At 45.7% G+C, this 15,607-nt stretch overlaps 1 protein-coding gene across 2 annotated transcripts; it reads left to right on the forward strand.

The window, feature by feature from the left end:
* The first annotated feature begins 65 nt into the window (after positions 1-65).
* Positions 66-14,691, forward strand: LOC119382776 (WD repeat-containing protein 55). 2 transcript variants are annotated; one of them, XM_037650624.2, is made up of 7 exons: positions 66-244; positions 721-1,141; positions 1,202-1,274; positions 2,181-2,287; positions 6,770-6,869; positions 11,049-11,221; positions 13,762-14,690. In XM_037650624.2, the coding sequence occupies exons 2-7, from the start codon at positions 726-728 to the stop codon at positions 13,970-13,972; spliced, it is 1,080 nt and encodes a 359-aa protein (XP_037506552.1). In that variant the 5' UTR covers positions 66-244; positions 721-725; the 3' UTR covers positions 13,973-14,690. The 2 variants fall into 2 exon arrangements, with proteins under 2 accessions (XP_037506552.1, XP_037506553.1); XM_037650625.2 differs by having other exon boundaries at positions 70-267; positions 13,762-14,691.
* The last annotated feature ends 916 nt before the right edge of the window (positions 14,692-15,607 follow it).

Consider the following 15,607-nt stretch of genomic DNA (forward strand, 5'->3'; position numbering starts at 1 on the left):
GCGCTCCTCGTAGCCGCTCGGCCTTTGACTTGGCTTGGCCGATTTTCTCGCCGCGAAGCCCCAGCGCTACAGTACACTGTAGCTCGCGCTAAGCACGCGTGTCGTTAGTTATTTGTTTATCCGCAGTGCGCGTTAAAGTTTTGAGTGGCGAAGCGCTTAATTCCTGGGTTGGACGAAAGAAAGTGTTCCCCAAAACAGGCGGCCAGTTCTTTTTGTCGGTTGTCTCGTCGCCCTGCGATTGCCGGCAAGTATCTCCACATGGCTGAGGTGCTCTTATCGTTTTGACATGAACATAAGCTAAATGATGGATTTGTCACTGTCATGTAAACCTGTGCAGTACTGTGTGAGCGACGAAGTTAACCTGATCCCCGTGGCACGTTTTGATGCTGCTTGCTCTTCCATGGAGCATGGAATCACGATGTAAAGAAATTGTAGGATCAGCGCTGTAAAATTCTTGCCTCGTTTTGCAGCACACTGATAGAAGTTTGCTGCCATGAACAAAAACAAATGTTATCAGCCTCTGAAGTGCTTGCGCATGCCTTTGCCAATGCTCGCCTAGACGATATGTTTGGTCAACATGCAAAATTGGCAAATCCTACGTTATATCACCAACTAGAACTGCACTGTACGTTGTGCAAATCCTCCACGAATTTTTTTATCAAGTAGCTTTTGTGCATTACCGAGTATTGTTCAGGAAGGTGACCCAGGAATCTCTTGCAGCGATCATGTCTGACGTCAGTGACAGCAGTGATCGAAGTGACGTCGATGACGCCAGTGACGTTAGTGACGGCAGTGACAGCAGCGATGACGAACCAAAGCAGCCGAGCTCGGATCCACAGATCGGTGCTGGCTGTGCGCCAGCTGACATACCATTTGAAACTATTCTCACCGACGTCAGCTGCCATCCAACACGGGATGCTGTGGCCATTGGCACGGTAGATGGGGACGCGTTTGTCCATTCGTATTCCTTGGACGGTCCTAGTCGCGAACTACTGCACCTGACGCACCATCGCTCGTCCTGCCGCAAACTCCGGTTCTCGGCCGATGGTTCAATACTCTTTACGGGCTCCAAGGATCAGTCCCTGTGCATGGTGGATCTGAATTCGGGTGCACTGGCTCAGCGCCTCTCAGAGGCCCACAGGTGGGTTGTGCAGACCCATCAATCATAATTAAGCTAATCAAATTTACTTCCATTATGCAGTGCATCCATCTATAGCCTGTGTGTTGTGGACGAGCACCTACTAGCATCCGGTGATGATGATGGTTGCGTCAAGGTATGTTAGACTGGATCGCTTCATCGAAGCCCTCTTTGAACACTATCTTATCTTTCCTTCTCTCAGAATATGATTGATCAGCAGTGTAGCGAAGTCTGCAATTTAAAAGGGCCCTGCACCACCTTTCTTAAGAACGTCAGAAGTGCTTTATAAGCAAGTGTCTCCGATAAATATAGCCCCAAAATAATCATCAAGAAAACCATTGTACAAGCTGAAATACTATTAGTGCAGTGTTTGCCTTTTCTATCCACACTCGAGTCTGAGTGAGAGGGGCAGTGTTACTACCAACTCTCAATCGCAGTCTGCCAACAGACGTGAGATGACAACCTCTGGCAGCTGTGCCGCACTGTTTGAGAAGAAGGTGTTTGAACTTTCCACTCCACTTGTGAACTTAATGCACTGTGCGCTGCTAAAAAATTCGGCTGACATTGCCACGGCTCTTTCTCCTATCCATTAAATATGTCTTTTCGTGAACCTCAAGGGGCGGTTCAGGGCCTCTATTAATTGTACAGGGCTAGTGGGAGGTCATAGCACACCCCATTCATGTGACATACACATATGAAACCTTCATCTGTAATACCATCACGATTTCAGGTCTTATGCTTAGTGCAAGCTGATAAGGAGCAGTGTGAGATCATGCTGACAAGCTAGTGCTTTCAAAACGCGTTCTACATTTTGACCTCTCGCTAGCAATTTATTTGTCCATGGCTGTACACGAACTCGCAAACAGTCGTGCCTTATTCGCAAGGCTTACTTCAGCGGGCTCTAGACAATGTCATGAAAATGTGAACAACTTACCTGAGTACATTTGATAGTTGACACGTGTCATGCAGGCCTTATGTATGTTGTCTATATGTGTGTAAGTAAGCATGTTAAAAGTCTGTGACGGGCACGTGACCTCTGTAGGTGTGGGACCGCCGGACCAATGCCGCCGTCATGGAATGCCGAGAAAGTGATGACTTCATCAGTGACTTGGCCACAGGTGACAACCACAGGGTACTGCTGGCCACCAGGTCAGTTCGCTTGGGCGCCTCGGTGAGCTTTCTGTGAAGGCTGACCTTAACCATCACATGTGTGCTGTGTCGTGTTCTTGTTATACTGTAAATCATTCTGTATCCAACTGTTTCTCATGTTGTCCTGTGTTTGATCTGGAAAAAAGCTATATATGTTTGCTCATGCTACTGAAGGGTATGAAATTTCAAGATTCAGTAGAAGAACAGACAACAATGAAGTCCTCCTGTACATTTCACTCATTCAGTAGTTGCCATAATCTGCTACAAGTGAAAACAGTGCACTTTTTTCACATTTACTGGAGGCTTATGCAGGGTGTTCCAGGTAACACGGACCAAGTATTATGAAAGATAAACATACCTGCCAAGTCTCCCGGATTACCCGGGAGACTCCCGGATTTTGAACGTTTCTCCCGGTTGCACGGTCACAGGAAAATCTCCCGGAAATCCAGCTTTCCCTGCGCGTCCGGTGCTTTGTCTGGCCACGTAATAGAAAGGATTCCTCTTCTTTTTTTTTTAACGATGGTAGAAAGGTTCAACTCAGTTTCATTGTGCATGAAGTAGCTGTGCACTTTGCGCCGCAGTGCTGCCAGCGCAAACGTGGCGCTGCAGCCGCGTCTTGCCGGTGATGCGCTTCTCAGTTTGGCCCGAGGAATTCAATTTCTTGCGCTTCGGGGAGGCAAGTGGGGCCCGCAGAGCCTCAGCCTTGATACGCTTAACTATTCGCTCGCTCACTCCGGTGAGCTCGGAGTTTGGTCTGTTTTGATAGCCACTTTCTGTCACATTTAGTGACACTTTCTGTCGGAGAACGAGGCGGCGAGTTTGCGGCCGCACACAGTTCAGTCGGCATCGCGGACGCCATGTTTACTGAGAGAGCAGGCGTGAGGAAAACGTGGTGCTGTTATTTCGCCTTTAAAACTTTTTTTCACTACTGCTTTAAGTGGAGAGCTCAGCACTTAAAAGGGTAGCCATTACCGATGTCTGTCGAGTCGAGATAGCGCGTTCGCCAGCGCTCGCGACCGTCCCCGTCTCAACGGCACCCCTTACGGTCCCAATTGCTCGACGAAATAACTGGTAAGCAAGCGATGACAGCCCTCACACGCGGAGCAATGTTATCGCAAGTGCCCTTCGCCCGAGGTGACGGCCGGGTCGTTTCATCTCTGCTTCAACCGCGTTCGTCCCTAGCACTGGCGCGCTTTCACTCGCATGTGAAACATACAATGCGTAAGCGATGTTATCGGTTTGGACTCTGTACAGATCAGCGGCGACCGCAAAATCCAGCTGACAATGTCCATATAATTGCTATCGCAGTACCCCCCCCCCCTCGTTGAGTAGATCTCCCGGATTCCATTTCTCCAAACTTGGCAGGTATGGATAAATTATTTTATCTGAGTTGATCAGGACGTCTTGAGGGGCTAGTTGTTTCATTTTATGCAGGAAAATAATTGCGCGAAACTTGAAAGGGACACCAGAAAGAAGACACACGAACAGATTGAGCGCAAACTACCAACTGTTTTATTGACCGTAGAGCCTCACTTAAATAGGCCATCTGAACAGAACTGCACAGACGCACACCAACAGCTAACACACCTTATTCATCAAAAAAGACATTTATGCACCGTAAAGCGATATCGAGGCCTCACTCACACAGCTATTACCTTCAGTTTTGACTATAAAAGCTTCCAAAACTTCCAGAGCACACGTGTTCTTGCTATGCCCCACTATCTTAACCTGATGAAATCGTGCCTCACATCCACAGGCTGTGCAGTGGATGGCCTATTTAATTGACGCTCTGTGATCAATAAAACAGTTGGTAGTTGGCACTCGATCTGTTCGTTTGTCTCCTTTGTGGTGTCCCTTTCAAGTTTCGCGCAATTATCTTCCTGCATATTTTATCTGAGCAAAGGCAAGTAGACGTTGATTGAAGTTCGATTGAGAGACCACCAGAAATCGTTTGACATTTAATTATAGTTAATTACAGTTATGATCACCATTTTTAGGGAGTAATCAGGAAATTGTAAAAATGTTATAAGAAACATCAAGTTTAGGATGTGTCAAGCAAAATTTTTGCAGAAATAGAAGAAAGCCCATGAAACATGAAAAATACCACAGGGTTACACACCTGCACGAGGCAGCACACAGGAATGCAGCATTCTAAAGCAAGCTTAGCGGGGAAGCTCACCTGAGAGGGCTGGAATAGCAGATATGTGGGCAAAACAAATGGGCGAGTTACTACTTTTATCGACTGCACTGCTTCTGAGATGACACATCGGCTTCATATTGTTGCGAAACACATGCCGAGACTCCTTGGCATGTCATGATATTAGTGCCTGCACACTTATTGCTTGTACTGCTGCGACCTCTAAAGTAAAGTCGGTTCTGATGGTACAGTATTTAGCCAATTATTTGTAATTGTCTACTCGAGCGTGAACAACAAAAAATTACCAGTAGCTTCTGCACATGAACATGTACCTAGTTCTGTTCTTGCAGAAGCATCCACATTGATTTACTATGTATTAAGAAGAATGCTGCGGACTTTCTGCACGTTCTAGCTGTAGGTTGCATTGGCAGTTTAATATACTACGGTGCATGTAGCAGGGATATATTCATTAATAGTTATTGAAAAAAAAAATCCAAACATAGAAGTTTCTATACACGCAAAATATGGAGGGGTAGAATGAGGATGTTGGTGTCAAGGTATGAAGATCATGTTAGCTGAGACACCCTATTCAGCTGGTGCCCTTTATTATTATTATTATTTTTGCGTTTGTTTGGGAGTGCATACAGCAGCTATTGGTGCCCCCAACAGGTCAGGTGAAAGCTAAACAGGACTCACTTGTGTGATCTTCCTTCCTGATCAAAAAATCATCTGCAAAAACCAGAAATCGGAATTACCCTGCTTTAAAACCGCAAATAAAAAAAAATTCAATGGGCGTATGTGGATGTGGGGTAAGAGAAGTGAACTTACACATTTATTTAAAGCAATAGTGTGTCCCCCTGTGGCTGCCATTTTTCAGAATTTTACCATTCTGATATCTTTGTTTGTTTCATTGTAAATTAAATTAATATTAAGAAAAGGAATATGAAGATGCCCAGACTGCCTGCTCAACGAGTTGCACTGAACACCTCATTGCATAGGGAATACAAAAATAAGTGTCTCTGGAACCAACAATGTACCAAATCTCACGAGGTTGACACTGTTGTAGGAGTATTGAGTACAGGGCCTGCATGTGCAATCTCATTGATAGGGCCTCAATGAAATTAACATGAGTGATCCACTCAGACTGTCTTTCGAAACCTGCCATGAAAGCTCTGTGTTAGTGTTGTTGAGGCTGTCGCAGTCTTTGTCTGCTATCTGGTGTAACATAGTTGCAGTGTCTGGTATGTTTTATATATTTTATATCAAATGAGGGAGACAGAAAAGCTCTTTATGAGATATGTGCCGAGGTGTTTTTGCGTGCCTGATATATGTGTGTGAGGTTTGTGCTTGAGTTTGTTATACGTGTCTCTGTGATGTCACTGGCATTGCTTTTCTGGCATCAATTTAAAATCTGGCTGCCATTTGTACAAAAACATAACTGATACTTTTCCATTGGAGAGATCTAGAGACTGTTTAAAAGAGATTTAATGATGTGGTGTACATAGGCCCCCAATGGTGTGGAAATGATACAAGCATGCCTTGAGGAGACTTAGCCAACTCTTTTGTGATATGTTGCTACAGAATTTCATAGATCCATAAAACGCTGCTAGAAAAATGAGGTTTGATGAAGGAATAGTTCTCAGATGGACTATGATCATGAAAGAACTATTTTACGAATATTTATGTGCAGGCATTTTGCAGCTTTCACGCTTCTTGCACGTAATTGGAGCAGGTAGCACTATGCTAATCTACCACTGATTGTTTATCCTTCTTCATGTGCTGGAGGATGTTCACTGTGGATACACTTTTGGAGCAGTCACCTCTTTTCAGCGGTGCAGTGAAAAACATGTGTCACCTGGAGTAACATGCCTCTGTGCTTCGCTCTGCTATTGTGTTCTTTCGTCACCTGTCATTCCCCGTCCTTTTTGTTTGGCATGTCAGACTTGTTTTGCTGTTGTGTGTCAGTTCCTTTGGAAGTGTTTAACAGTGAATCATTAAGCTGCGCACTTCATACTTGTGCACTTAGCTTTGCTAATCATTCCTGGCACTTCACATGCACTGGCTTATCTTTTGTTTTTGAATTGTGCCACAGTGACAAGTTTTGTTTACAATATGTCATTGCGTGGCGGGGCTAATGCCATTGTGTAAACAAAGTTTTTAGGCTGCATCTTTGTTGTTTGGATAAGCAAAGCCAGCCAAAGTTTCTTGGTGGAAAAGAGGAGGCCTTAATAAAAATAGAAAATGATTCAATGTACGAGGCCATGTGACAGTTGTAACTAAGCTAATGCTCGTAACATTGTGGCGCACTGAATTGGCTCTGAATGTCACATGCGGTGACCATGCAGTGGTGATGGAACACTGACAGCCTTCAATCTGAGGCAGCGAGCTCTCCAGTTGCAGTCAGAACCTCTCGAAGATGAGTTTCTGTCACTCGCTTTGCTCAAGGCAAGTAGTCTTTCGTTTCTGAAAATTCATGCATGCATAATTGACTAAACATCTGAATTTGTGTGGCAGAACGTAGTAACAGATATTCTGTGCATGTTGACATTGATGTGGGTGTGAAGATCAGTTATGTGTTCCACATGCCTCTGTGCTATGTTTCACTTCACCAAGACTCATGGGCTAATGTGAACGGCCTCAGAAAAGCAATGGGCATGTCAAGATCCACAATCAGCCTGACAGTGCACGAAGACCTGCAGTGTGTGTCGTTTGTAAAATCCGAAGACTTCGTTCTAATATTAACCTGGTTTTGAGGAAAATATGCCTGAAGAGATCGAGCAGCGCGTCCCAACGCTGCCGTTTATTTCAGCCAAAGAAGAAGCTCCTCGTGCCACGCGCCGTTTCTCGTCCCTCTCTTCTTCTCGCGCACGCTATGTTTTCAGTTATTAACATCGTTTATGCTGAGAAGCCACCAATTATCAACTGAGGATGCCAAACTTGACAGGAAGGTGAAGGCCTAGGCTCTCCTGAATGACCTGGAGTATACCAACACTTGCTAAAGCTGTTCATGAATGAGAAAATCTTCATTTGAGACGAGGCATGGAACTACCAAAAGGATCATTTGATATGCCAGATTGCGACTGATGTACCAATGGTCATGCAGGCCGAAATTCTTGCCTATGTGGGGGGTGTTGGGTGTGGTGAGCATAAGGGGTGACACCATGGTATGTGAATTTTCTTGAGGATCGCCTGAGGGGGACTTCCGAATATTATGCTGGAGACTGCTGTGAAGGCCTGGATATAAGAGAGGGGCTGTGGAAGGATGTACAGTCACGCTCAATGTGACTTGAAACACGGGAGCGCGTGGCCTGACAAGCTTTAAGGTCACCGATGGCTTCCACTATTACTTATTTTCACAACTAAACGCTGTTAATCTAATTTGGGCGTGATCCCAAATAAGAAAAAATTACACCATCTCCCGCTAAAGGGGACCATGAGTAGATGCGAAGCCGGAGCACTTGCACGATTGCGTTCCGTTGGCGTTCGTTGGGCATGCTACCGAGCTCGCGTCGTGGAACGCGAAGAGCGACGCTACGTGCGTCGTATCTTCCATCTAGCCTGGCCGTTAATTCTCACAGGGCGAGCGGGGAACGCGGTCGACAGGTGGGCGAGAGGGGGCAGCGTAGGAGAGGAGAGAGAAGGGGAGGGCACGCGCATGTGCTCGAGCTCATCGCGGCGTTGCGCAGGAGAGAATTTGGGCATGTCTAGCTCGCGTTTCAGAGGAAGAGTGGAAAGGGGGATGGGAGAGGGGTATGAGATTGGTGAGTGGAGAGGGGAAATGGGAGAGGGTAGATGACAGGGGGAATGGAGAGGAGGTGTGCGGAGAGGGTATGCGCATGCGCAGTAAGGGTGGTCACGCCGCACACCACCACCGGATTGAGCTCCGCCTTAAGATACTTCGCATCTAAAATATAATTTAATTGGGGAATTTAAGTCAAGTTGTAGCCATGCGCCATCTCTGAACTGGTGAGTCCATGCGCCATCCCTGAACTGGTGAGTTCACGCGATCCCATGTTGCAAGTCATATTGAGCGCGACTGTACACGTGTTTCAGCAGGACTTGGCTCTGGCACATAAGTCAAAGGAGACACAATCGTGGCTTCTCATTAAGGTACCTTACCACTGGTTGCCTGACTAGTTCAGCCCCAACTGCAACCCGATATACAGTTGCCGACCATTTATTCAGACGCTGAAAATTCGGACATTCCCGTTTATTTGGACACCTTTGTGACACCACCACTCTTCCCATTGAAGTAATAGAAACTCACGACCGAAAATTCGGACGCCCCACAGTGCGCCGTTAGATTTTTCGGACTCCGGCTGGCTGAATGAGTACGGCATCGAATGCCATGACCAGCTGTCCACAATGTTTTTCGCCAAGTTGCCAGGACTGAAAGGTTGCACGGGCTATGACTGGAGATGGTGCCAGTGCAAATGTTGCCGATCTCGAAGGCTATGTGTTTTGGCTACACGTAACAGCTGTTTTTTGGCTTTAGTCAGCCGAGTGTCCATTGAATGGCTACCACAGTCAAGCCACAAGCCAAGCGAAGCCACACTTGGAGTCAGCTCGGTGTGACATTCGAAATGGCCACAAGTACGAAACAGACAAGAAAAGGACACAACCACAAGCGCTGCAGCACGAACTAGCCTGACGTCATTCCCTTTTGACATTTGAGCGTTTGCTTGTCAGTTATTTCTGCGGCTAGGCCTGATCTGTGTCTCGCTCTCTTGTTCGTTGCTTGACGTGCGAGGCCTGATCTACTGAAATGGCTCCGACGCCACCTTTTCCATTTGCGCCGTCGGTACTAACGAAGAAACGTGGCAACTACAAGACACTGACGATGGCGAAAAAAGCCGCAATTATTCGTCAGATTGAAGGCGGTCGCCCTCAATCTGATGTTGCTCAGGAGTTTTCGCTGAGTTGGATGATGATGAGATCGTCTTTCAGGTCCCCAAACCAGCGCAGGTGAACAGTCACTCCGACGAAGCGCCACCCACACTACTGTTATCAAATGCGGATTTAGCGCAGGCCGTAACAGCACTACAACCTACAGTTATGGCCGAACACTGGCTGAAATACAGGCCGACTTGGCCATCTGATCGTGCTTGTGTGCAGATGCATTGACAATTTTTTCCGGCTACTGGAGCATTAATGGCGGCTTTTTTCTGGTGAATCCCTTTTTTCGGACTTTCGATTATTCGTACTTTTCGACGCTTCCTACTGAGTCCGAATAAATGGTCGGCGACTGTACCACTGTGTTGGAGGTTTCATAGAGGCAAAGGTTAGCAAAATATCACAGCGCCAAGAACACCTTGAGGGCACGCTTAGAGCAGGTGACAATGAACCTCAACATAGAGGAGGCAAGTGTGCCAGCAGCATTTTCAGGCCTGGGCTCAAGGTCATGGTAACAGACAGAGTTTACATTGAATGGTTTCTTTGGAAAGGTTTTTTTTATAACACTGTACGTATCGTACAAATAAACTGATCTTTTTCCTTCTATTTTAGGTTTGTTTTCTCATAGTAGTAAATCTTCCTAATATGCCTTGATGACCCTGCATATAGATGCTACATTAGTGTCTGACTAGCTTGATGTTATAGGCCTGGTGGCTTCTGGACACTGGTTGCACTGAAAAATTATAGTGGAGTTTAGGCGTAATTAATTTTCCAGTTATGTGAGTGTTTCTGAAAGTCAGCGTGCCCGAGAAAAAGAAAAAGTTGATTTATGTGCAGGGGTGGAAGTGCTGCGCCAATTGCGCCATTCTGCGCCAACTTGGCCTGCTGAGCAGAAATGGCAATTCCCGTGAAAATTGACCATTGGAAGTGCAAAGCGCCAAATCTAGTCGAGTCTTATCGCGTCGACTGAGCAACACTGAACGTTGGCTACACAAAGGATGCAGCCGCATCCATATCCAGTGTCATTCGGTCACGTTGTATTTGGGATAACTCGTGGTGCTTGCAAGTGCTCAGTTCTCGTGTTCTGTCATTTCTCAATGACGGAAGTTAAGCTTTTTAAATTTATTTTATAGAGTGTCAATAGGTTTAGAATGAAGGTAACTTTTTTTTATCTTATCTCTAGTCTTCTGTTCATCTCAGCTACATTGTTTTATTGACATGAACATTCTCCCGTTTGTCTGAGGTCTAGTCAACTGTAGTGATCCAAAGCATCGCTTATAGTATCTTGTTTTTCTCCACGTTATTGCTCTGTCAGCTGTGATGTTTTAATGATGGGATCATATGTGCATATATATTATTAATTTGTGGTAAGTCTGGTCGGCTCATCAGTATTGGATGTTTAGTAAAAACCACTGGAATTATTTGTGTTAACCAGAAATAGATTTCAATTAACGATCATGTTTGACCCGAGAAGTCTGCTCCAAAACTAACTTACACTTCGAAACACACTTCTTGATGCTCCGAAGCTGCTCCAAAACTCCCATTTTACCGCTCCAAAGCTGCTCCAAAACAGCATTATTCCTGCTCCCTGAGTTGCTCCAAAAGGCTGAAGCCCACTTACACCCCTGTATGTGGCAACATTTCCATGTGCAGTTAAATTAGGTTGTCATCTTGTCCTACTTTGCAGAAATGTGAGTCTTTAGTGGTGGTGATGCTTTCTTTTTTTTTCAGCATGGTCGTAAGGTGCTGGTTGGTGCTGGTGATGGCAGTGTGAACTTGTTCAGCTGGGGCCGCTGGGACAACATGGATGACCGGCTCCCACTGGGCCGCTCACAAGCTGTTGACAGTCTGGCTGCCATCACCGAAGACCTCTACTGCTTGGGTACTGCTGATGGTCGTGTTCGGTACGTTGGAATGAAATTTGTAGGCCTGTTACAAAAGACTTACATGTGCATCTAGTGCAGAAAGATACTTTTGTACCTTTGTATTTTATTGCTGTATGTTTGTCAATTTAAAGGATAAATGCATCACATCTTACGGGAGCTCGTAGAAACGATTGGTATTGCAGAGACATCTGCAATTTGTGCATCTGGACCTGCATAAGTTTTGTGCACAAGTTTCATGGTCTGATCAGCCTCGTTCTAGTTTTTAAAAGCGGAGCTGTTTAAGGTCAATGTTGAACTGCTGAACTTACCGGCTAATTGAAGGGAGGGAGGGGAGAGAGAAAGTATAGTATAGCCAAGCGAGGCAAGTGATGGAGTGGAAATGGAGCGAGGAGCAGAGGTGCAGGTGGTGTGGGCGGTGCCAAGGAGGAGGAGAGCCAATGAGAAGTGTGCGCCAGGCACAGGTTCATCCTTGAGAAGCGCGAATGAAACAAAGGGACTAAGAAGAGATACACACAGGACGAGCGCTCGGAGAGCGGCAAGGATGAGAGAGGGAGAGAGCGCACCGAGAGGCAAATGGGCAGAGCCAAGGAGACAGAGGCGAAGGCAGCATGACGCTTTCTGGGTTGAGATAGCGGGGGTTCTACTTAGAAGTATAAAAGCGTGCATTGTTGGCGCAGAGCATTCCAACGTTCGGCGATGAGTATGGCAAGGATGAAGAAGCAACTGTCTCCGGAAGAAAGTGGCACGGATAGAGAAATGACGGTAAGCTGCTCGAGTATGGGCGCAACGACGACGTGCCGATCCCAAGTTCCCAGCAAAGGAAGCCGAGGCTAAGCGAGAGCGATGCGCCAAAGACCCTGAGTTTCAATTTAGGGAGGTGGCGTTACGACTACGCTACGACAAGGCCTATCAGGAGGAAGACCACTTGACCACCCAGCACCGAAGAGAATTCAACCCTGGCTTGCGAGTCCTGGAAGACTTTCGTCATCGAGAAAGAGTGGCTACAACCGTAGCCAACGGACGGCTTAGTGGCATCACATTGTCATTGCTATACCACAGCTAAAATAGTACTTAATAAAACAGGCCCTAAAGCTAAGCAAAAGCCACCAGCTCTGTTGTTTCATCAGTCTTTACGACGTTAAGTGTGTGAAGCTGTGCTAATTTTTTATGCATGGAGAGCATTGCTTTCTAATTCTGAGATAGTGATATGGTAGCTTGCGTCTCTTCGGTGTGTTAGCGTCAAAGGATGGCCGTAAATGGCGTAAAGTAAAATATACAATAGAAAACGCAACGCACGATTAAAAGGGGAAAAAGGAAGTTTACATTTAATTATCAAAAACCTATTTACAACGCAAAACTCATAACACAGTCTCATACGCACATCCGCTCAAATCACACCGCTAACAACGCACAATCGCTCTAATCGCACCGCACAAACGCACAACCGTTCAAATCGCTCGCACTTCGCAGACTCTTCTTTGTTGCTCGCTCTTCTCTGTCTGTCTCGTCCTTCCCGCACTTTTTCACTCTCGTTTTCACGGCCACAGATCCGAGCACACAAACGTGCATGTTGACACAAACACGCATACACACACACACACACATGCGCGCGCACTAATGGTTCCACGAAGTCGGAGGGTCTGGGCAGCCGGCGAGGACCCAATTCCACGCATTCAAGGAAACTTGGTGTGCCCCGGGGCCCCGTGGCGAAAACCAATCTCAGCAGCCCATAAACAAGGAGGAGGCCCCTTCAAGTGGCTAGCGAACACTCACATGACAGAACACACACACGAAAAGGAACAAAACGAAACTCAAAGGTGTGGAGCAGTCGCGTACAGGTGGATACACGTGATGTCATAATGTCCCAGTCCGACTTCAAAGGCCAGAACCCTTGCATCGGAAAATAGTGACAACCAGCTAAAAGAGCTTAAGAAAGGCCATAAGAATTCTTGATTGTAAGTTGTATACTTCGGCTACTGAGATAGCACTCATACACGAGAAAGCTGACACAAGAACATGAAAGACGCGAACCTAGTGGTAGGTCCGTGTTCATTTTGTGTTCTCTTGGAAGCTGCATTCTGATGGGTCTGAGTGCAAAAAGATCCTGGTGCTTAGATTTAGGTGCACGTTAATTGATCCCAGGTGGTCAAAATTATTGCAGAGTCCCGATCTATGGTGTGCTCCATGATCACAATACTGCAGGAATTAATTATCATTATTTTTTGATGTTCTCAAGACAGTTTTGTTGTGTATCTGTGCCATCTCAGCCATGCGCCTGACAGTCGTGCCATAACTAGCCATCTCTAAAGCACTCCTGAACAGCTAACTTGTTTTTAAACATTCCTAGTTGGCCAGCAAGCTTGTTGTAGCAGTGAGAACAGAGAATTGGCCTTATGCCGAAAAGCACGTTTGATATTGTGAAAAAAATGATCAGAATTGCTGTAGTTCTGCATGAGTGCGTTTTAGTGTATTTTTGCTCTCAGCTTGCTTTACCGTGTCCAAGACTTTCACTCCCCATTGACAAGAACAGTACAGCAGAATCATCTTTTATTTTGCAGGGTTGCAAGCGTGCTGCCTAACAAATGCCTGGGTGTGCTGGGTTCGCACGGCCACTTCCCAGTTGAGAGTCTGTCGGTGTCTCGTGACAGTCACCTTGTGGCCAGCTGCTCGCACGACCAGCGTGTCAAGTTCTGGGATGTGTCGTCTGTGGAAAACCTTCGACCACCGAGCGAAGACTTTTTCGCTGGCCTGGAGGCTGGGCCCGACTGAAAACTGAACGAAGTGTGTTGTCTCGGTGGTGTTGAGCTGTTGTAGGTGTGACTGCTAAGCCACATTTTGTTGACCGGACTTGCAAGTCTGCCCTTGCTTTTATTGTTATTAAATGTAGTAAAAGACTCCTTTATTATTGGCTACAGTGCACTGCCTCCCACTGACACTACTGTGAGTTACGTAACAAACTATATGTGCCTGTCATCACCATGGTGCTGCTATGCAAGTTCTTCGCCATTTATTCAACGTCTTGGTCTGAGGGCTTGACATTTAGGAACACACATTATTATTGAGGAATTCGCATGTCTCCCGTTTGCGAATGTCTGCAATGAGATGGTGCACAGCACACTGTTTAGGAGTTGAGCAGCATTAGTGCTTCCGGTCATCTGACTAGCTGCTTTTTTTATCAGCACAGCAGCAACATATTGTATTCCGTAGCGCATCATGTTAATACCATGCAACAGCATTTTCATTGTGCAACACATTGTGCTCCATTTTGAGCAAGCTGGCACCTGTTTTTGGTAAGTAAACTTTTCATATAAGGGGAGACTGGCCTTTTAAGAAAATTTTAAAAGTTTGTATCATATACAAATGAAATTTTGAGGGATGGTATATTTTAGTGTGCTAAAAGCAGACTGTATCAATTCATTTTTTTCTTGTCTAACATTTCCACAGTTCAAATGGATGCTATGTGTCACCGTCATAGTATGTATGCATACTATGTGTTAAGGAAAGAAGGTGACTTTTCAAGGGCTCGTTTTTCTTTGTTAGACACAATATTAATATTGTGTCTAACAAAGAAAAACGAGCCCTTGAAAAGTCACCTTCTTTCCTTCATTCATAGCAAGGGTCTCGTTCTGGCAGACTTTATGCCTTCAGGTAGTATGCGAGGGATTATTGGTCAGCTACCAGCTCGTAAAAAGATCATGTGTTACGTGACGCCAACAGGCAGAAAAAGAGTGTTCTACACTAGCCGCCATGGCTGCGATCGGCGCTGACTAACACTCCAAGGTTTAAATGCACATATATACCCAAAAAGTGAACGGGAGGATGACCGCCGCCATAGCTCAGTAGTAGAGCATCGGACGCGTTATTCGAAGGTCGCAGGTTCGGTCCCTGCCGGCGGCAAGTTATCTTTTCGTCCACTTTACTTTCTTCACATTTATATCCTAATTACTACAAATAACATCCCCTATACTTTCCTTGGCGTTATTGTTTGTTAGTTCTCATTAATATCATACTAAGTGTTGTGTGCTGAGAAGAGATGTTCAGATACTAGTTGCAATAGTTCACAGTCCTGCTGCATCCACTCTTTCCCTCAGAACACAACATAACTAATAAAACAGAATGCCTGCTTTAACCCACAAATTTGTTTGTCTGGGTTTGTACTTCTGCACTCCATACATGGTGGTCAACCAAACCAGCGTTTGCACCTTACTATGAATTGATTTCTACTATATAATTGTTAGTGTTCGAAATACATGGAGGGAGATTTACCTAATGTGATGCGTGCAGTTTTTAAACAGCCTGTACCAAAATGAAGTATGAACAGTGTCTTGTGGATGGATTGCATAGTTAAGTTTGTCTAGTCACGGTGAAAGCTCTGCAGATAAGGAATAGTACGTATACAGTTAT

The sequence above is a fragment of the Rhipicephalus sanguineus genome, chromosome 2, assembly GCF_013339695.2.
Source record: "Rhipicephalus sanguineus isolate Rsan-2018 chromosome 2, BIME_Rsan_1.4, whole genome shotgun sequence".
Taxonomy (NCBI): Eukaryota; Metazoa; Arthropoda; class Arachnida; order Ixodida; family Ixodidae; genus Rhipicephalus; species Rhipicephalus sanguineus.